Source organism: Triturus cristatus, chromosome 2_2, assembly GCF_964204655.1.
Source record: "Triturus cristatus chromosome 2_2, aTriCri1.1, whole genome shotgun sequence".
Taxonomy (NCBI): domain Eukaryota; kingdom Metazoa; phylum Chordata; class Amphibia; order Caudata; family Salamandridae; genus Triturus; species Triturus cristatus.
Window position 1 is genome coordinate 1036165114 of NC_140582.1, and position 21455 is coordinate 1036186568.

Below are 21455 nucleotides of genomic sequence, written 5' to 3' on the forward strand. Positions count from 1 at the left end.
TCGCCTAACTGCTGTTGTGAATGACACTGTGAAAACGTCATGATATTTCTAGTGTTCGTTTCATGCAGCAATTGTGTGCTGCAGTTGTGTCATGTGACATAAAACTTTATTTTCAATAAAACATCAGAGCAATTTTAGTTGAAAATACTATGTATAAATGCAACGTCATTGAGATTCATGGACACTTCAAAGTGGATGGACCACAATGGAAACTTTTGGAAAGATAAAACTGACTGTATTTCCAATCAAAAGCTTATGTTACTTTGCTAATTTACTGTCAGCACTCATGCAAATGCATCCACATACAGCAGCACGGTATCCTGGGCTTCTTTTCTACTTGAAATGTACAGAGTACAAGTGACAAGGATGGCGAAGTAACGGTTGCCGCATGTTAAAGTTGTAAACAATTTAAAAGTTGCATTGGTAAAAATAACAAATGAGGTAGGCCTGGCTGGGATTTTGAATTGAAGGTCATTGAATATCAAAAAATAACTGTTGGATAAGACTTCTCCATTCCAATGTGTTTACAAGGTGATGTCTCATACTATTTAAGAAGATAGCAGGTTGACTATTTTGACATTTGTAAAACAATAAATTACTTTTTTTTTAAAGTTCTTAAGCTGTTGCATTCCATTGAAAGTCGATCATTTAGCCAGGCTTCTGCTTGTCCGGCTGTCCTATGTACATTTATTGATCTTATTAATTTCATCTTCAGTGATTTTGTTGTTGCTCGAATATGAATTTACCTTAAAAACCAGACTAGGTGTTTGGCAAAACAGGAACAGTTGGTTTAGTTTAACTGTACGGCCGGTAGTGCAGCATACAGAACCTGGTCTGAGGACTGACTCAAAGTACAATCGTTTTGAATGTCTTTTTATACATTTTTGAAGCATCATAAAAAAATTAAAAGGTCCTGTTTCGGGAGTGGAATAGGGGTCTTGTCATAAAGCCATAAATTACTCCCACCTGATGGCAAATGCAGGTGGGTCTCGACTTTCCGTGGACACAATGAGGGCCAGTGGGTAATGTGTCCAGATGTCTGTCAAGGGGAGCGCATGATCTTTGCCTGTGTTGTGTGTGCTGTGTTCTAATTGGCTGATTGTTCCTAACTTCATGTGGCATCTAAATTGTGTTTTGGGAAAGTGCACCCCTCCGGCCATGTGGTTTTTATTGGGGGCATTCTCATCAGACAATTGAGGAGTTGCTGCCTATCTGTGGGACTATTCTGGGTTTTGCCTGTTTGCACGTTTGTCCTGCTGGTTACGAGCCATCACACCTGTAATCCATTATTCAGGAGGCTCAGGCCTCGGGCACAGGGCCAGACTGACCATGTATTTCTGACTCGGGGTTGATTTAAAGGTCATATTGGGGGATTTCGACAACAGTTATTCTCTTTCATTTTTGTACATACATGTATCATTGCATGCCTCAACATCAATATTAACATTTCCCCGCTCTTGTTGAATTTTGAACTACATCATTTACCCCATACTTCATGACAGTTTCATTCTGTGGGCTTGTTGTGTTTCTGTTTTAACTATTACTATTTCCCTAGCTACCCAATTTAGGGACTCCATTTTTACAGCAAGAAACCCCTCTTGTAGGAAACCACACAAAACAGTACAAAAATGATAATAAACAGCAATGACCTGCACAGTTTCTGTAACCCACTGGGAGAACCTGGAAAACAAGCCGACGTACCAGTGCTGCTAGGGAGCACTTCCCCCCCCCCCCTTATGTTTGTCCATTTGTAAGCAATGCAGTTTTTGGATGGTAAGATATATAGATATAGACAGTTTATTGCACAGTTAATTAAAAACATTGCAATCAAGCCATATTAAAAACAATGTAAAGTGCATAGATTCCAATGTTATAAAAGAATATGTGAAGGTTTATCACCCTGATGTTCTGGAGATTAAAAAATGCAGACACCAATTAGGCAACTATAAACATGAGGATTTTAAACAATTGGTACAGCATTATGGATTATATTTCAATATTATTGTTGTTATTCAAGACAGCTTTTACTGCAGACAGGTATTTCATGAAGCGTGCCGCTAGCTGTACTGATTCACCTTTCATGCACTCAACCAGGGCAGCTTGACATGTCTGTATATTTAAAATGCACCAGATGGGGTGAAGCCAGTATATTCTCAAAGTGCGTAGTTTCTCACAGGTGCACAATATGTGACTTAAGGATTCCTCTACTCCCCCACATGCTCGGCAATGAGTGGCTGCAGTCTCTTTGTACCCTTGGCCATACTTGTAAGTCAACAGTGGAATCGAGCCGAACCGTAATTACATTAGTTGGTGCTTCATTATTGGTTTTAAAGGGGAGGACCGGTAGTGTGGCAAGGCACCGCTGTTATAGAGTTTTGATACCCAGCTTCCATGAATAAGGTTTTTCAGAATGTGTGCGTCACTATCAGCAGACATTATCTTTGCTTGTTTTGTTAAGAGAAAATGCTTTGTTGGTTTGGGTTCTAGGGAAGGGGCTCCAAGGGAAGAGCTGGGTATGGTTCAGTTGCCGGCAAACTGAATGGATATTTCTAGCTTGGTCATCACGTCTTGTCCTAAGACAATAATCCGGGATGAGGGAAAGTATAGTAACTGTTTCCACATCCTATCCCCACCCCCCATCCCCACCCCCCACCCCCCACTCCTCCATCTCCAACTCAAGGGGTTCTTTGATGGGATTCTCAGCCAATGTACCCATGTATAGTTGCCATGTGTTTTGATATGGGGACTGCCTCTTCCTGGAGACCGGACCTTGTCGCCCCAGTGTCCACCAGGAAATTGTATGGTGCCTTGTTCACAAGCACCATGGGTATTTTCTCTGATCGGTCCTGGGTGGACAGTAGGATGTGGGTGCTTCTGGGTGTTTTATCGGTCTCTGGTATAGTTTCCCTATTTTCCCCATGACACATTGTGGAGCTGTGTGGGGTGGGCCCTAGACTGCTCACCGCCCGCATTCTGACAAATGGTTTGTTAAGAGCATGTTGATTCAGCAGAAAAACAGCAAATATGGAAAAACGACTGTATGAATTAGCGGCGCCATCACAAGCACATTAAGTCCTGAACAAAACGCAACACTCTAGGCAAGACGTGCAATTGCAGCAATTTATCAGCACCACAACATCGAGAATTTTCAATTGATAACCAAAATGTAGAAAGAGAGAGAGGAGGGAAAAAGGAAAAAAACTGACAGAGAAATAGTTATGACTTTTTCCAAAAATACGTTGGCCCTCTCCTTTGCGCATGCTACTTGATGAAGGGGGGGCAGCTCTGTGCGATACCCGGGACTAAGTGAGCCCCATATTATTTCAATATCGGCTCCGAGACAAATATTACAACAATTGTCGTGGAAACGAGGTATAACTTGACAACCACGGACCCTCCTTGGCCAAGCACAAGCTACACCTAATCTCCAAGGTCCAAATTTTTCCTAATGGCTGAATTACACCCTATATTACACCCAGGGGTCATGCGTGCTATATTTATCATGCCCAGCAGTCCAAGCGAATAACACCTTTCGCTTCTTTCAGATACCAACAGTGTTAAGAAACCGATAGCACTGAGAAAACCCTTTTAGACTACAAAAATAAGATCAAGGTGCTGGCCCTATATCACACCCAGGGCCTATGTGCATCACTGCCAAGGGTCCAAGCTTTGAGGCCTCACCCCTGTATCACACCCAGGTGGTAAGCATTCTATCTGTATCATGCCAAGCGGTGATCCTGTATCACATCAAGGGACAAGCGTACCATCTGCATCACGCCCAGTGGTCCAAACGACAACCAATATTCACCTTTCCTAGCTTGCTGACTATCGGAAAGAGGTAACCTCGCTGAATCCCCTCCGAGACCGCCTTGCGATTGCTCAGTTCGGACACATGAAGTGGGCAGTATGTCAGATTTCTGTCAGTGGCAGGGCACTCAGGACAAATCTTCCTAGTTTGCTGTAGGCCAAATGCTGGGGACTAAGGATCAGATGTAGTTTCTTACCCACTTGACGGCAGCTTCAGGGCGGACGTCTACCCCGCAGATTCAGTAGAGCTTTCAATCATTTGCAAAGTCTGCTCACCTTCCTTGCTGTGCTGATGTGAATCCATCAGAGCGGAGTGCTTCCTCCGTCTGCAGCCTGGTTCGAAGCTCCAATCTTTATCTGGCTCGCCAAAATTTTGCTTGAATATGAATTTACCTTGAAGAAACAAAGACAAAAGGCCTTTGGCAAAACAAGAACAATTGGTTTAATTAAACACTATGGCCGGGAGTGCAGCATAGAGAAATAAGTCTGAGGACTGACTCTGAGTACAGTTGTTTTGACTGTCTTTTTATACATTTCTTTAGGCATCGTAAAACAATTCAAAGATCCTGTTTTGGGAGTGTAGTGTGGGTCTTGTCAATGTAGTGTGGTTCTTGTCATGAAGCCATAAATTACTCCCACCCGATTACAAATGCAGGTGGGTCTTGACTTTGCGTGGACAAAATAAGGGCCAGTGGGTAATGTGTCCAGATGTCCGCCATGCGGAGCGCATTCTCACTGCTTGTGTAGTGTGTGCTGTGTCCCTCTGCCCATGTGTGTTTTACTGGAGCCAATCTCCTAAGACCATTGTGGTGTCTCTGCGTATCCGTGGGTCTAATCTGGAGTTTCCTGTTCGCGCATTTGTCCTGCTGGTTACATGCCACCCCACCTGTGATCTGTCAATCACTAGCCTCAGGCCTAGTTCGCAGTGAATATTTCTGACTGTTGATGGAGAGGTCAAATCGGGGGATTTTGACAAAAGTGATTCTATTACATGTTTGTACATACACATATCATTGCGTACATCAATATAAATATTAACATAGTAATATAGCAAAAATCTTACACCCCAAATAAAATATAATGCTAAACTTACAAACACAGTGAAATGTTTCTTCCACTCTTGCGTATTAGAATCTTCGTTCATTTTCATTGAAATAACTATTTTGCCTGGTTTTTCTTTTCTCTCTAGCTACATCTTTCAGCTGTAAAAGTAGCAGAATTGCACAGTGACTTAAAAATACAAGAGAAAGACGAGCTGAACTGGAAGAAACTTAAGGCTGAAGGATTAGATGAAGATGGAGAAAAAGAAGCAAAACTTAGGAGGAACTTAAATGGTGAGGAAAAAATGGCTTTGTTCAAACTATACTTTGAAGAATAGTGTCGTAGGATGTATGCAAATTTAGTAGCAAATGAAACTGCACCAAGACATGTCAGCAGGAAGGATCCTCAGAAACAGTACCCATCCCCCCCCCCTTGCGCCTGCACCTCCCCCCCACCCTCCCCTTCCAAGGCCCCACCTTCCGAGAGCTCTGTCTCTGACTATAATATGAGCAAAAGAACAGAGTGGCCAGACAAGGGGGAAGGGAATGAGGGTGGGTACACCAGGGAAGGTGACCTGAAAGAGAAAAACAACCAACCTCAACACAGTGTGCAATTTGCAAGGCATCATTCAAGTAATATCTGCAGTAAATAATTTGTAAGGAAATTATACTATTGCACATCAGTGTATAGAGAAATGATGTCAAATCATGGATTTCTGAACTGCTATGTGCACTTAAAGGTTGGTTGATAGTAAATCTGCTACCTGCAAATCAATTTACACTTGTGGGTGTTTGAGAACTAATCATAAGGAGAATTTGCCCAGAACATGCCCCTAATGGAATCAGACTGTTGGCCAAATATAATAATAATCACAATAATTAATGTGCGTAAATGATTCAACAATTCATGTGGACACCTCATAGAACCATATGGAATCTCAAAAATTTGCCAGAATAATGCTGCAGCATGAGAAATATCAATCTCTATAAAGTAACCCGTTTTCAACCCATGCTTGTGACTGAGAGCAGAGTGCAGTGAAGGGACGCCACAATATGTGGGCGATTGTGCCATACTTGGGAGCCGCAAAGTCCGAAAGGCCTTATGAGAAACCCAGCAGTAGAGTGGTGCTGCTCGAAACACGCTCCTGAACTACACAAAGGCGAGTGAGAACATATGCCGCAACCACACAACCAGGGCTGGCAACAGCGGGCAGGAAATGACCAAATAACTTCCTTTGGCAGTGCGGCATGAAAGAAGGAATGCTCCTTCACTACAGCGGACCCTGCTAAAGGGCCACAAGCAAACACAGATCTTATCAGCCACCCAGGAAGACTGAGAACAGGAACTGATGGCAAATACCCAGAACCGGGAACTGAATAACGTGGGCAAGCCCAGGTGATTCCCTGAGTTAAATACAGTTCATATATGGCTGCCAAACCACAGCGGTCTTGCAAGATCTCGCCACGCTGGGTTGTTTATCGTCACCATAGTGCCCATCTTGTAGTGTAGAAGAGCATGCATAATCTGGTACCTTCCAGCTTTTCCACCAATGGCAAGTCCCATGTATATGTTGATTACCACATATTCCATGCCTTTCTTTTTCAGAGTACAATGTGGGATGGGCTACAGTACCGCAAACCTCAACAAGACACTAAAATAGTTTTTAATACATGGTGCACCATATTCTCTTTCCACATGGGCTGTCTGACTTCTAATTTACCTTTTTAATTTGTGATATTTAAAGTTAAGGTTTGTGTATTAATTTGCTGTTAAACATTTAATTTGCATTTATAAGCCTATGTTTCACTTTTTGTTTCTCTGTCAAATATTTGTTTTACCTCTTCACTGCAATAACATTAGGCATCAGCTTGGAAATGGTTAGAAGAACTATGGTTATTACTGTTTCTCAATGGCACCAGATAAATGATTTTTTATTTATCTATTTATTAAGATCAAGCAGAAAGACGGGCATAGCATTACAGTTAGGAAAACACACAACAATCGATCATTACAGATTTCCGGTTGGTGCTCCTCCCACCAGAAGCTGCCGCAAAACGAATAAGTCTTCATTTTATCTGTTGCCATATTAAGTTACATCTGGGTTAGTTAGGGGCTGGATTGCCTCTCCTATGGGAGCCGTGCATGGATTTTCTCGAAGCATTAGATTTGTTCCATATTTTCACCCATTTCCTTGGGTAACCTCTGCTCACATAAACTGATTTTTCTGCCACCATACACCAGTCCATATCCCTCTTCCAGTCCTGAAGGGTCAGCATGGCTTCCAACCCCTACAGGCGGGCTATGTTACGTTTTTCTACCATAAGGCCCAAGGTAACCCAGGTTTGATCCGCTCGTCCTAGATCAGAGCCCTCCCAAACATTTAATATACACCATTTGGGAGAGAGGGTTAGCGCTTCTCCCACTGTCCTGGAAATGCAGAAAACTAAAGCATTCCAGTACTCTTGGATTCTTTGGCATGCCCACAGAATATGGTACAACGACCACTCCTCAACACAACCTCTGACAGTGTGTCAGCCTTTCTACCCATTTTTACCAATGTGTAACAGGAGATGTAGGATCTGTGGAGAATTTTTAGCTGGATCAGTCTGAAGTGGGTTCGAATGGCCACTTCTCTTGGGCAAGCCAGGGCATCCAACTACTCTTCGAGAGACCCTTTGGTTGGAGATGTTTGTGGATGAGGTCTTCAACGAATAGATCAGGCACCTGTCCCTCTATGCTTTGAGATCCCAAGAATTCGGACGTTATTGCATCATGACCGACCTTCTTGATCTTCAAGTCCGGCTTCCAAGTTGGGGTTGAGTGCTTGTATTTCCTGCATTTTCGCCTTAAGCACTGAGGTATGCTGGAGTAGAGTTTTGTTGGAGTTTTCTACTTTTTGTACTCTCACACCCATATTGCGCAAGTCTGCTCTAATTAGCAAGACCTCTGTCGTGACTGAGTCTATTTGGTTTCCAAAGCTGTTTGCACCCCTCGTATGGTGGCCATGGTGTCGTGTAGGGAGAGAGCACCCTTGTTGGAGGCCGACATGGAGTCAAGGGACGGATGCTCGTGAGGACTTTCTTGGGCCTCTGCACCCTTCGGGAGAGTGAATTTGTTTAGTTTCGTCTGGTGACTAGCCTTTATATTTTTCCCCCTGTCATCTTGGAGTGCGACCTCCATTAAGTTTATGATGTGAGACTTATCGGACACAGGAAAAGCTGCTGCTGCCAGCCAGGAGTCACCGAGGTAATCCCTGCGGCCTGTCGGGTTGTCCCCCTGTGCCTCAGTTCAGGACCCCATCCCCCACAGAGCGCTTCAATCACTGTCGTTGCCTGCTTTTTCCCACCTCCTTCCTTATGTTCTTTAACGACCTATTTGTCTCCGCCTCCCACCACCAACTCGGTCGCCCCTATAGACTCCTCTTAATTTGGAGGGTGCTTACTGGAGGCTCGTGTAGCAGCTCGTGCCTTCTGAAAATAGATTTGCTTGGTGTGGTTGGAAAATAACGCTGAGGCCACACTGTCTTGGTGGGGGTGTGCATCAGTCTTGCCCAGCGATCTTTGGGCCGTCCGCCCTCACCAACTTATTCCTGGATTTGTTTGCGGCACCTTGATGTGAAGCCGCGTGAGTGGCTCTCCTGGCCTCTTATTACTGCAATGCCGTGGTTGCCGGCCCCGCCAAAACGGCTCGGCTCCCTTGAACTCGAGATCGCCCCTCACCGACCTCGGCACACCTCCGGTCGGGCTTGCTCCCTGTCCCTATCGGGGGGGGGGGGGGGGGGGGGGGGGATCTATTCTTCTCTGTCACAGCTGTAAGTTTAGCCTACCGTCCGCCAGGTGGGCGTCTTCTTGTGAGCCGGCCTGTTACTGCCAGGCCATGCAGAGTGTCCGGGGGGGGGGGCCCCCAGCACTAGCTCCACGTCCGGATCACTTGAGGAGGGCTGGATCACGAGGCCCCTTCTCAGGGTCTCCGGTCCAGTTGCCCTCCTCGCTGCCTCTGCTCGTCTGATGCTGTTTCGGAGCGTACTGCTCCTCTAAAATCGAGGCCGGGCTCCGTTTGGTGAGACAAGCCACACTCCAGTAGCCCACCCAGGCGGTCTGCACACTGCAAGCTGAGTCTCTCCGTGGCTGGTCTCACTCCTTCGATACCCTTTTCCCATCATTCGGATTTGTGTCAGATAACGGGGGGTTTTGGAGGGTCGAGTTGCGGAGCTGCTTCAGGAAGCGGCCAACTTCGTTCATGGTCAGAGAGGACCTGGCTTGGCAATTCGGGCTGGACTGTTCCCATAAGGCACAGGGTCAAGACTGATTTGCATATGGCCAGGTCTAAACTGGGGTGGCATGGTGAGCAAAAAAACGATGGATTTAGGCCCAGATCTCTGTACTGGGGTGAATGTATGACATTGTTCTGCATTCTGTCCATCAACTGTTGTTTTTGCATTTGTCGCCCCGAGTGGGACGGGTATGCTCAGACGTGAGTCCCGTGCTCTCCATGCCACTGGAATCAAGCTATCCTGGCTGAAGAAGGGTGATACCCCGAAACCGGTCCTAGGATGCTTCTTTCCGGTCCAGGGAGGACCTGGCTTGGCAATTCGGGCTGGACTGTTCCCATGAGGCACAGGGTCAAGACTGATTTGCATATGGCCAGGTCTAAACTGGGGTGGTATGGTGAGCAAAAAAACGATGGATTAGGCCCAGATCTCTGTACTGGGGTGAATGTATGACATTGTTCTGCATTCTGTCCATCAACTGTTGTTTTTGCATTTTTCACCCCGAGTGGGACGGGTATGCTCAGACGTGAGTCCCGTGCTCTCCATGCCACTGGAATTGCGATTCTCCTATTAACATGACAAGAGAATCTGGATTTGATTAAAGACTCGGAGGCTAACATTATGCATCTCAATCAAGCTATCCTGGCTGAAGAGGGGTGAAACCCCGAAACTGGTCCTAGGATGCTGGTTTCCAGTCCAGGGAGGACCTGGCTTGGCAATTCGGGCTGGACTGTTCCCATGAGGCACAGGGTCAACACTGATTTGCATATGGCCAGGTCTAAACTGGGGTGGCATGGTGAGCAAAAAAACGATGGATTTAGGCCCAGATCTCTGTACTGGGGTGAATGTATGACATTGTTCTGCATTCTGTCCATCAACTGTTGTTTTTGCATTTTTCACCCCGAGTGGGACGGGTATGCTCAGACGTGAGTCCCGTGCTCTCTATGCCACTGGAATTGCGATTCTCCTATTAACATGACAAGAGAATCTGGATTTGATTAAAGATTCGGAGGCTAACATTATGCATCTCAATCAAGCTATCCTGGCTGAAGAGGGGTGAAACCCCGAAACTGGTCCTAGGATGCTGGTTTCCAGTCCAGGGAGGACCTGGCTTGGCAATTCGGGCTGGACTGTTCCCATGAGGCACAGGGTCAAGACTGATTTGCATATGGCCAGGTCTAAACTGGGGTGGCATGGTGAGCAAAAAAACGATGGATTTAGGCCCAGATCTCTGTACTGGGGTGAATGTATGACATTGTTCTGCATTCTGTCCATCAACTGTTGTTTTTGCATTTGTCGCCCCGAGTGGGACGGGTATGCTCAGACGTGAGTCCCGTGCTCTCCATGCCACTGGAATCAAGCTATCCTGGCTGAAGAAGGGTGATACCCCGAAACCGGTCCTAGGATGCTTCTTTCCGGTCCAGGGAGGACCTGGCTTGGCAATTCGGGCTGGACTGTTCCCATGAGGCACAGGGTCAAGACTGATTTGCATATGGCCAGGTCTAAACTGGGGTGGTATGATGAGCAAAAAAACTATGGATTTAGGCCCAGATCTCTGTACTGGGGTGAATGTATGACATTGTTCTGCATTCTGTCCATCAACTGTTGTTTTTGCATTTTTCACCCCGAGTGGGACGGGTATGCTCAGACGTGAGTCCCGTGCTCTCCATGCCACTGGAATTGCGATTCTCCTATTAACATGACAAGAGAATCTGGATTTCATTAAAGACTCGGAGGCTAACATTATGCATCTCAATCAAGCTATCCTGGCTGAAGAGGGGTGAAACCCCGAAACTAGTCCTAGGATGCTTGTTTCCAGTCCAGGGAGGACCTGGCTTGGCAATTCGGGCTGGACTGTTCCCATGAGGCACAGGGTCAAGACTGATTTGCATATGGCCAGGTCTAAACTGGGGTGGCATGGTGAGCAAAAAAACGATGGATTTAGGCCCAGATCTCTGTACTGGGGTGAATGTATGACATTGTTCTGCATTCTGTCCATCAACTGTTGTTTTTGCATCTTCGTTCATTCCTCCCCCCCCCCCCCCCCCCCTCCCTCCAGAGACTGGAGTTATATTCTTCATAAGTGCCAACCTTCTGAGAAATATGAATTTGTCATGATTCTTCACACGTTCCTAAATTGTATGTATTGCCAAAGTAGAGTGTGAATAAAATATGTATGTTGTAGCATTTAACAATAAACTAAATGTTGGGACCATTGGTTTACAAACTGAAATTCATAACCATTGTTTCTGGGCTGCAGCTGCTGATTGAGTTTGAAGTTGGCTCTGTTCACAATCTAATATGAGGTTAATTGTTTTAACTAATCAAGAATTGTTCCTTAATTGTATCCTTAGGATGGTTTGTATGCAGGGGGTACCTAGTGAGGTAGAACTGCAAAAGAAAAGCCAATCCTAAGGCACCCTCGTGCATCATCAATAACACCAACGTTCAGATACTGAGACACAGAAATGAGGAAACGACTGTTAAAGCAACCTTTGCTTTCAGGTTAATGAGCTTCATCAAGCCAAATGATAATCCCTGCAAGGACTCCTAGTGGCACAGTAAACCAGCACAACATAACTGATTCAAGTGATAAACAACTTGGGGTCTAGACAAGTATAGATCTAAAGTAGTAAATATGTAATAAATGGTTACTAGCACAGAATTGAACAGAATTATCGGCCAAAGTGATACAAAATAATCTCTATATCTAGTAGGGTTTATTTTCAGGGTCCTATAAAACAATCCCATCGCAGAGTTTTAAAATAAATTCAGTTGTATTTGTGTCCTAGTTGGCCTTGTTTCGCAAGATAGACCTAGCCACAAACCGACCACGTAATTAATACATTATACAAGAATGATCAGCGCACACTATTGATTATATAAATTACAAATTAATCTATTTAACATAGGGCACAGACTCTACTCCATTCAGTTTTTTGTTTTTTTTATAAAGATTCCTTCATGTATGTGTTCTTGTTTTTCAATAAATCTTTTTCTCCTAAGTATCCAACGCGATTCGTCTCTGGAAAGAGACTTCTTCGGGGCTTTAGTAAGATAGCAGCTTTGTTAAGTAACGATTAGCATCCACTGTGTATTTTGATGATCATTCAAGAATAGTTGATCTTTCTCACGATTTATATTCGGAGTCAATCTGTGGTATCTTCTGTTACCTATTGTTTTCTCATGATCAAGACTGTGCAGCCATTATTTGCTTAAATGATGTCCCATACTATGTCTGCATCAGAATCCGTTTGTACTAAGTCCCGCAGACCGTGTTGTGTCATGAACCGAGTTTAAAAACTGGTCATTAATACACTTGAGCTTTGTCTAGTTAAGAGGCTCTCTTCTTCAGGACTTGGTAAAGATTTTGAAATGCAGTACAAGTAGTTTCATGAGGGTTCCTCATCGAGAATTAACCTTGAAGGATGTGTGAAGTGAAGGAAAAGCTCTGGACAGAAGACCGTGCTGGCAGGCCTAAAGCAGGGTGTGGTGTCCTTAATTCCCCTAGATGGACTTGTGGAGTAAATGTTTTTAAAGTGAGAGTAGATCATGTGAATCGCCGAAGAAAATCTGCTCAGCGGAAGATTGTAGTGAAGAATTCCTGTAATAAAGAAAAAGATCTGTGCCCTTACTCATTGTGGCTGCCTGCATTTAGCTGCTCGGAACATGTATCCTGCATTGGCATTTTTCCTGGGCAGTTGAATGTGCTAGTTGGTAGTCTAGCTATGGTCTAAGCCATAGCCTGTAGGACTTACCCGATGGCTGCTAGTTAACCTTTGTGTGTGTATTTAGCTTGTTAGTGCTGTCCTCTGTTGAATTATAGTAGCTTTTGCTAGTATTCAGGAGTGCGTCCTGGACTGCTGCTATGGTGGTCCTTATATCCATTGTGAAATCACTTCTTGATCTTGCTTTTGCTGTTGCTGACGGGATGTGCATTGAGACATGTGATGTATAATGAACATCATCTTCTTGGCCTTGTCTCATATGCAGGCTTGTCCTGCCCCACCTGAAGTTCAAGAGCACTGCTGTGCATTCCTGCGATACCAATGTCTGGAGTAGAATGCTGTGTGCTAGTATATGGTCCAAGTGCATCCCCAATCTCACCAACATGACCTCCCACCCACCCCCTTCCCTTAAAAGATACATGCATGTCTCTAGCCCACCGAGTGGCTCTTGCATCCCACTCATCCCCCCTCGGAGTTGTTGCCTGTTTAATGCCCCTCCAATATCTCACAGGGTTTGCCGTTCTTGCATGCAAGACCGAGCACGAGTCAGCCAGGTCAGTGGTCAACAGCTCTGTCTGCAGCTCGGACTGCAGAGAGTTACTCAGTCTCAAAGAGCTTCTGCCACATGCAGTCACCTGTCTGCTAGATAAGTGTGCTACAAACCCAAGGAAGAATGGTGGTGAAGGTCTTCTGTGCTGCAGGTTCCAGACTTTACTCTTGTTCCTGTGGGTCACAGTGATGCAGGAACAGGCGAAACGATGGCACAAGTCTTCCTTTTAGTTCTCGCATATCCCCAAGACATCAGATTGATGGATTCTCCCATCTTTAAGCTAAAGAAAGTCTAACTTATCCTGTGGTGTTCTGTCAAGGCACAACACTTCAGTTGTGGCCACCTCGTTTTCAAAATGACAAAGTCTACACAAACACTCATACTAACCTACAGTCTACACCATGACTCACTTTCAACCACATGAATGTATAGCTGTTGGTTGTGATGCTTAAGGGGAAGAATTAAATAAAACATGATCCCACTTGTGTTCTTGTGAAGAGAAACTTAGTCGCTAAAATATGAATGTGACCAGGAATGTAATCCGCATTCAATGTTTTCACACGGGACCATTTGAATCGTATCATGAAAATGCAGCAACAGATCAAACGTGCATGCTGGGTCTGAGCTTTGTGCACTGCTTTCCTTCTTGACTGTTTATATTTTGAATACTGCAGTGATTTTGGCAAAGTATGGTCTAGATGGCAAAAAAGAAGCACAAGTAGGAGATGGCAACTACATCAAAGGCGGGACTGAAAATGATGTGCTGGATGATCCAAGGCTGGACAAGTTGTGGAACAAGGTCAGTGAACCATATACTTTTTATTTTGCATGTTCGTCTCTACCCAGATAAATAACGAGAATGTAGCTGCAGGTTTTGTGTAACGTCTATCACGTTTTTGGTTTTTTTAATAAAGTGACAATGCAGAGTTGTGCTGCTTAAGGCCACATGCCCGATAATCATCCGTGCACTGCCTACAGCCACGAACCCGACAATCCTCTACTGGCTATTTATTGCCTTTTAATGAGTTTAAACATCATCGGGTTTTAAATATTGATAGGACGTGCTCATTATCATTTGATCACCGATGCAACAATCTCCTACACGGCAGCATTTGGAAACTAGAAAGAGGGAGATTATGAAGATGGAGGGATTTTATTTTCTCACTTGACCTTCATTGAAGCAAAGGCAATTGTAGGTGGCAGGCTGCTCAAATAAAGCCACTTTTGAATTTGAAAAATCAGCAGCCTGCTGCCTGAATCTGGTACGTTGGGTGCATGCAAACTTGAGGAGCATTTTTTTTAACATTGTTATAATTTTATTGGGAGGTTATTAGTGACCTGTATTTAAAAATAAACGCCACCTGGTAAATGGGTCCTCTGCTTCTGTGTTCTGCTTCGCCTTCTCTCTTTTCCTCTGTTTTCAGCCTTCTCCCTCCTTTTAATCGTATTCACTCCCTTCCACACTCTATTTCCTTTCCACCTTGCCCTCGCTTCTTTCCATTTCCCCTCTCATTTCTGTTTTGTTCTTTGCTTACCCTGTTGCTCTTTTTCCTTCTTCTTTCTCATCTTCCCATGTTCACGTTGTTCCTGCAGCTCTTTTTCCAGAGATACCGTTCTATCTTTCCTTCTACACCATCTTCCCTACTCCATCAACTTTGCCATCATGTCTCTCTCTAGACCTGTTGCCCATTCCACCATCCCTCTTCTCCTTTCATTATCCCTTTCATTTCTTTCCATTTTCTCTTCTCCAATAGAGATTCTCCTGTCAAGACCTTTGCCGTTCTCCCTTGTTTTGTCTTCTTCTGATTATATACCATCTTCCTCCCTTCCCTTTTCCATACGCTACCTTCCTACTCTGCCTTTCTATCATTAACTTTGCCAGTTTCTATCATTAACTTTGCCAGTTTCTCTTACCTTTGACATTTCCATGCGCCTGCTTCATTCTCCTGAGCTTTCCACTTCTGTTCTCCCTTCAGGTTCCGTTGGCTTCCACTTCTCTCCATTGCCCGTTCTTGCATCTTCTCCTCTGTTGCCTTTCCGTCCTCGCTGTCTTCACCTTTCTCCTCCACCCCTTATCCCTGCTTTCTTTGTGTACTCTCCCAATTGAGTGGCTTTACTTTAGTAGTTCTTTTTGATGCCTCTTTCGAGACCCTCAGTGATATACACTGAAGGAAATTGGTTCCAATCGCCAATCAGAAACGGCAGTGTTTATCCAGACCCCAGATCGGACATTTATTTAATCGGGCATTTCCCAAAGGGCCGGAACCACTCGAGGGTGGGTAGAAAAGGGGCGGGCCGTTGCTGGCCCCTCTTATTCAAGCTACCCTGGAAATAATCCAGCACCTAGCCTTAGAGGGTTTGGAGAGAGAGAATACAGCATTTTCTAGCTATCGCAACAAAGAATTTTCAATTCTATTAAGGACACGGAGACAAGGATTATGCTTCTCTTTACTTTACTGGCAAAACAGCAGCCAATGAAAACTTTAAACTCAGCATAACCCGGAAGGACAACCCCTTCCTTAGTATGCGCCAATCATATTTCACACACTTGTTATAAATGTCTATGTAGTAACAATAACTTCCTCTTTCTTTGCAAAATAAATACCTTTCAACAGTCCATAAACTTGACTGACGAACACTGGACTCTACCGATACCATCAACGACCCAAATCTGACTGCAACCACAGGAAACTTCGTCTGTCTGTCCCGACAAAGATGATAAACGACTTCTCAAGTCGGTTTACTCTGTTCCCCTGAAAAGAGAATGACATGTCGTAATATACCATCCACCAACTGGATGTCCACACAGATAAGGGCGGAAAGAAACCCAATAAGTAATACACATTAATAGTTCACAAAATCATCAATATGATCAAATGCAATATCATAATATAAAATACTGTTTCGTGGGTGGGCTAATCCTTGCCTCTGTGTCCTTAATAGAATTTAAAATTCTTTGTTGCGATAGCTAGAAAATTTTATATTCTATGTCAGTCCACGGAGGCTCTGATTATGCTAGTTTAAAGTTGACCCAACACAGTAGTAGCAACATCTACAATTGGCTCATGATAAAATGTTTTGAAAGTAGAATCGGTAGCCCAATCCGCCGCAGTCATGATATGTTCTAAACGCGAACCTGTAGCCAAAGCCTTAGAAGCTATAGCTCCTCTCACTGAATGAGCGCCAAAGGCCGAAGTATCAATACCAGCCAACTGCAACAACCAAGTGACCCACCTGGCAAAAGATGCGGCAGTGGCTGGGCAGAATGGTTTCTGCAAAGAAATCAACAACTGTCATGCCACATCCGTCCTAAATTCTCGTGTGCAATTTTCATAAAATTTCAAACATTGAACGACACATAACTTACTGTGAGGTGGAAATGCAGGATAAGAAATACATTTAGAGTTTGTTTTAGTACGCTTACAAATAGTAAACGACACCCCCGAAGGAGTGAAAACTCTACCTGCTGTATCCAAAGCGCGAACATCAGAGACGCGTCTACATGATATTAAGCATAACAATAATGTCAATTTGTCCGATAATTGTTTTCGTGAGAGACCCTAATTCGCCGGCCAATTCCGAAGAAAGCGCAAAACCACATTCACATCCCACAAATTGGAATAGCGGGATTTGGGAGGATTTACCAACCTGATAACTTGCACCACTTTACAAACTAATGGATGTTCTCCCACAGGCTTACCGTCCACGTGGGGATGACCTGCCGAAATTGTCGATCTGAAATTATTAATCGTCCTATAAGCTAAACCTGTACTCGCCAATTCCGACAAGAAATTAACAATCATATGGATACCGGATTCCAAGGGATCCCCGTGTGGTGCAGTACACCAACTAACCCTGTGCACCAAGCTGACTCATACCGTTTGTGTAGCAGGCGCCCAGGATTAGGACAGGAAAAACAAAGTGTCCTCCGAAACCCCTGGCATTTGCCAGCATCTCCGGAAAGTCTCCACGCCATGAGGGACAACTGACCCTGGAGTATGAGTGGATGAGGCTGACCCACTTGTCGTTCAGCTGATGGAAAACCTTGGGGTTAAGACGCCAATTGCTGGAATCCCAAAGGAAACGGGAGTTCCAGTCCGCTACCACGTTGGTACAGCCCAGAATATACTCCGCTGTCACCGAGATGTGATGATGAAGGCAATAATGTCAGAAATCCTTGGCTATCTCCGCTAGTAATCGGAACCTTGTACCCCCCAGTCGATTGATATACCGTACTGCTGAGACATTGTCCATGCAGAGCAGTATGCAACAACTCGCTTTGTGTGGTGACAGGGTTCGAATTGCCAATGAACCCGCCAAGAGCTCTAGACAATTTATGTGGAGACTCAACTCTTCCTGGGACCAGCGGCCCACCGTCTCCACCGCCCCACAATGGGCTCCCCAGCCCCATCTGCTGGCGTCCGATTCGATCACTATTTCTGGGGCTGACGCGAAAAAGGCCTTGCCATTCCAGGCATCCATGTGTTCTAACCACCATAAAAATCTCTGTCCTGGCTTCCTGCGTTATCCGAATCTGTTCTGTGTAACTCAGACCCTTGCGTAGGTGAAGAATTTTGAGTCTCTGGAGTGCCCTGTAGTGAAGGAGACCCGGTAAAATAGCCTGAATGGACAAGGCTAACAGGCCCACCAGCCTGGCCAACGTCCGTAATGATATGGTCTGAGAGGACAACGCTCTCCTCAACACTTTCTTGATGGCAATTCGCTTCTTGAGAGGTAACCATAGTTGAGCAGAGACCGAATCCACCTGGAACCCCAGGAACTCCATTGATTGTGATGGAGTCATAACAGATTTGTCTACATTGATGAACCCCAGCTCCTGAAGGAGCTGAGTCATCCACGCTAGATGACGAAGAACTGTAGTGATACTCTGAGCCATTATCAGGATATCGTCTAAATAGATGATAAGCCTGACCCCCCTGCTCTCTCAAAAACTGAACTACCGGCTTGAGGAGCTTGGTGAAACACCAAGGGGCGGACAAGAGTCCGAATGGCAGGGCGGCGTATTCGTACCATGCGCCTCCCCATTGAAACTGAAGGAACCTCCTGTGTGGTGGAAAGATAGGGACCGCCAAATTGGCGTCTTTTAGGTCGAGCCGCACCATCCAATCCCCCTCTAATAATAGGTCTCGCAGTAAGTGTATGCCCTCCATCTTGAAGTGGCGATACACAACCCAGGAGTTGAACTCTTTGAGCTTCAACACCAGACGAAAACCCTGGTCTTTTATGGGGACGAGAAACACCGTGCTGGTGACGCTATGATCGTGTGGTGTAGTTCGCACAATAGCTCCCTTCTGCATCAGGGATGCCAATTCGCGATCTATGAAAGACCTCACTACATGGGAAAAATGGAGTGGATGTGGTGCGTGTGTCTGTTTGGGAGTGTCGTAAAAGTCTATCTGAAAATCTTGAACTGTTTGAAGTATCCAAGGGTCGCCAGTCAGGGTTCTCCACTTGTGAACAAACCCAGCAATCCGACCCCCCACCTTGACATCTACCCCTTGAATCACATGTACCTGAATATGAGGTGTCTCTATCATTGTTGTGACCTCTGTATTCTCCCTTCTGGCCTCTACCTCCACGATTCCTGTTGGGGTAAAAGTTGTATTGTTGTGGTCCACCACAACCTCTCTACTCTGATCCTCTCGAGGTCTGATTGAATCTACGGCCGGCCGCTCGACCCCTCAAGCGTCCGGCCCTGGTAAAAAGGCCAGCATGGAAAACTTTTTTTAATGTTGCTCTTGTCCTTGTCGAGAGCAGAGAACATGGTCACATATTTACCTAACTCTTTAACGAACTTATCTCCAAAGAGTAATCTATTCGCCAGGGTACCCGCCTCTGTCGCAGCCATGTCCGTAAATTGCGGATCAATTCGCATCAAGAAAGAGCGCCGCCGCTCGGTGTATAACACACAATTAGCGTTACCTAAAAAGCAGAGGGCCCTCTGCACCCACTTTAGAATCTCCGACGCATCCAAGGGCGTGTTGGCGTTTTTGGCCTGCACTGCAGCGTCCAGAACCTTCGTGAGAGGTCCTGACACGTCAAGGAGTTTATCCTGACAGCCTCTCCATGCTCGGTCCAAGCCTTTCTTGGGGTCTTTTGAGAACTTCTTTAGGAAGGTGGCCATGTTGGGGTCTAACTCGGGCGTGTCCACTACCTTGCCTAGTAGGGCCGGCCTGGGGCATTCCGATCTCAGAGTGGAGCGAACCTCTTGCTCGAAGCCCCGATGTAAATTCTCTTGGACATAGTGTGCCACTTCCACACATGGCACCCATTCACTGGACCGTGGGTGCACAATATTCTTGGGATCGAAGTAGATTCTTTCTGTTGGGGGGGAGGAGCGGTCTCTTTAGGCGCCTTGTGTTTCTTCTTTGGTGCCTTCTTAGGGGCCTCTGATTCTTGCTCGACTCACTGGTGTCCGCAAGGACAGGGGAAGAGTCATCATCGTCCCCTGAGTACAAGAGGGATGAGCTAGTAGACGGGAGAGAGCTCCCATAGCCATGGTCATTAATAACGTTAGCCGCCATCCGGGCAAGCGCCTCAGCTGAGGGATGATGGGATGATTCACCCAGAGAAGCCTTGAATTTACGCTTTCCGTAATTTTGGAGGGGCTGCGTAAATGGCTGTAGTGCCTTGACCAACGCCCTGTTCACTGAATCCTGGACGTGGGAATCGAGGGCTTCAACTAGTTGTTCCTCCATTTGGTGCTCATAGGGCACCTCTTTGTATTCCAAATCATCATTATATTCTGCCCACTGATCAGCCTCCTCGGCGTAATACGCCATCTTTTAGACTAGGAGGATTGGAGGACTTCAGGGGGGGGAAACCCCAGGGGTGTCACTGAAGTCCAATATAACCTGACTAATCTATCACTAGAAATCTTGTGAACTCACCCTGCAACTAACTAATATAATTACTTTGGCCAGTGATTCTAAATTCAAGTGTGGAGGGAGCCACCCTTATTCCCCCTAAGGCAGTGCCTGTAATCTGTTTATGTGCCCCGTCGGGCGTTCGAGGGACTGAGGGTAGAGGCAGCAGGGGTCCAGAATGCGCAAAAACCCTTCTGCAATGCAATCTCCGATGCGGTCGTTCTCGCATGCACGGACCGCGTGGCAGGCAAAATGGAACTGCCCCCTCAAGCGCAAAGCGCGCGTCTGTCCCGCTCCCACTCCACCGAAGGGGAAATGCCACACTGAGCGCCGAAACGCCACAAATAAACAAAAAGGATCGCGCGCACACGCGCGCTAAACAAGAATTAAGTACAATAATACTCGCACAGTAAAAATACAGCAATTTACATGCATAAATGAAGAGAATATGAAAACGCTTAACTCGCTGCTGCATCAGCAAAGAAAAAGGAAGTTCTTGTTACTACACAGACATTTATAACAGTGTGTGATATATGATTGGTGCATACTAAGGAGGAGGTTGTCCTTCCGGGTTATGCTGAGTTTAAAGTTTTCATTGGCTGCTGTTTTGCCAGTAAAGTAAAGAGAAGCATAATCCTCGCCTTAGTGGACTGACATAGAATTGAATTGATGGAAAGGGGGTGGTGCTAGTTTTAACATTTTTCTCAGTCTTGCCCTGTGTTTAATCAACTAAATCTGCATGTACAACGAGAGTGGTATTAAATTGTTTTTTTTTTAAAAGAAATTGTTTTAAGGGGTTCTTAGTTTTTAAGGTGCTTTTGTGATTCACTATAGATGCTAGCAGGTGTTCTAGCTAAAACTGCCAGATATTAAAGCCCTCATTCTAGACCCCCCCCCCCCCCCCTCCCTTAGGAATACGAATAGGTGCACGGGCTACGAGCCGCTGTTATAGAAAGTACACGTATTTTACACTTTGTTTTTAGAAATTTCATCCAGTGAACTTAAAATATCTGTGGGGAAAAATACACAGATTGCATATTTTAGAGAGAAGCGCGGTTTTACCGAGTTATGCTCCATTCTGAAGTGCAGACGACGGAATGGGTTGGAAATAAAACCACGCTGTGTAAATAACATACGCCGCACTGTATATCCCTGTTTAATACGCACCGAAT

The 21455-nt window shown here is 45.3% G+C and overlaps 2 protein-coding genes and 1 long non-coding RNA gene across 3 annotated transcripts in view; 1 reads left to right on the top strand and 2 right to left on the bottom strand.

The window, feature by feature from the left end:
* The window catches only part of LOC146863111 (uncharacterized), a 172232-nt gene extending 151480 nt beyond the window's left edge, over window positions 1-20752 (bottom strand). The window contains exons 1-3 of the long non-coding RNA XR_014978214.1: window positions 20713-20752; window positions 16002-16149; window positions 4084-4200 (exon numbers count right to left, since the gene is read on the bottom strand). This is a non-coding gene — a long non-coding RNA (uncharacterized LOC146863111). The remainder of the gene's footprint in view (window positions 1-4083; window positions 4201-16001; window positions 16150-20712) is intronic.
* Window positions 1-21455, top strand: part of LRPAP1 (LDL receptor related protein associated protein 1) — a 140829-nt gene that overhangs the window by 70827 nt on the left and 48547 nt on the right. Inside the window, exons 2-3 of the mRNA XM_085642489.1 lie at window positions 4997-5141; window positions 14071-14195. Of these exons, the coding sequence (XP_085498615.1) occupies window positions 4997-5141; window positions 14071-14195 (270 nt within the window). The remainder of the gene's footprint in view (window positions 1-4996; window positions 5142-14070; window positions 14196-21455) is intronic.
* On the bottom strand, window positions 19077-20199 carry LOC146863113 (uncharacterized). The gene is made up of 2 exons (XM_085643403.1): window positions 19827-20199; window positions 19077-19738 (listed from the first exon to the last, which is right to left on the bottom strand). Exons 1-2 carry the CDS (start codon window positions 20197-20199, stop codon window positions 19077-19079), a joined length of 1035 nt encoding a protein of 344 aa, XP_085499529.1.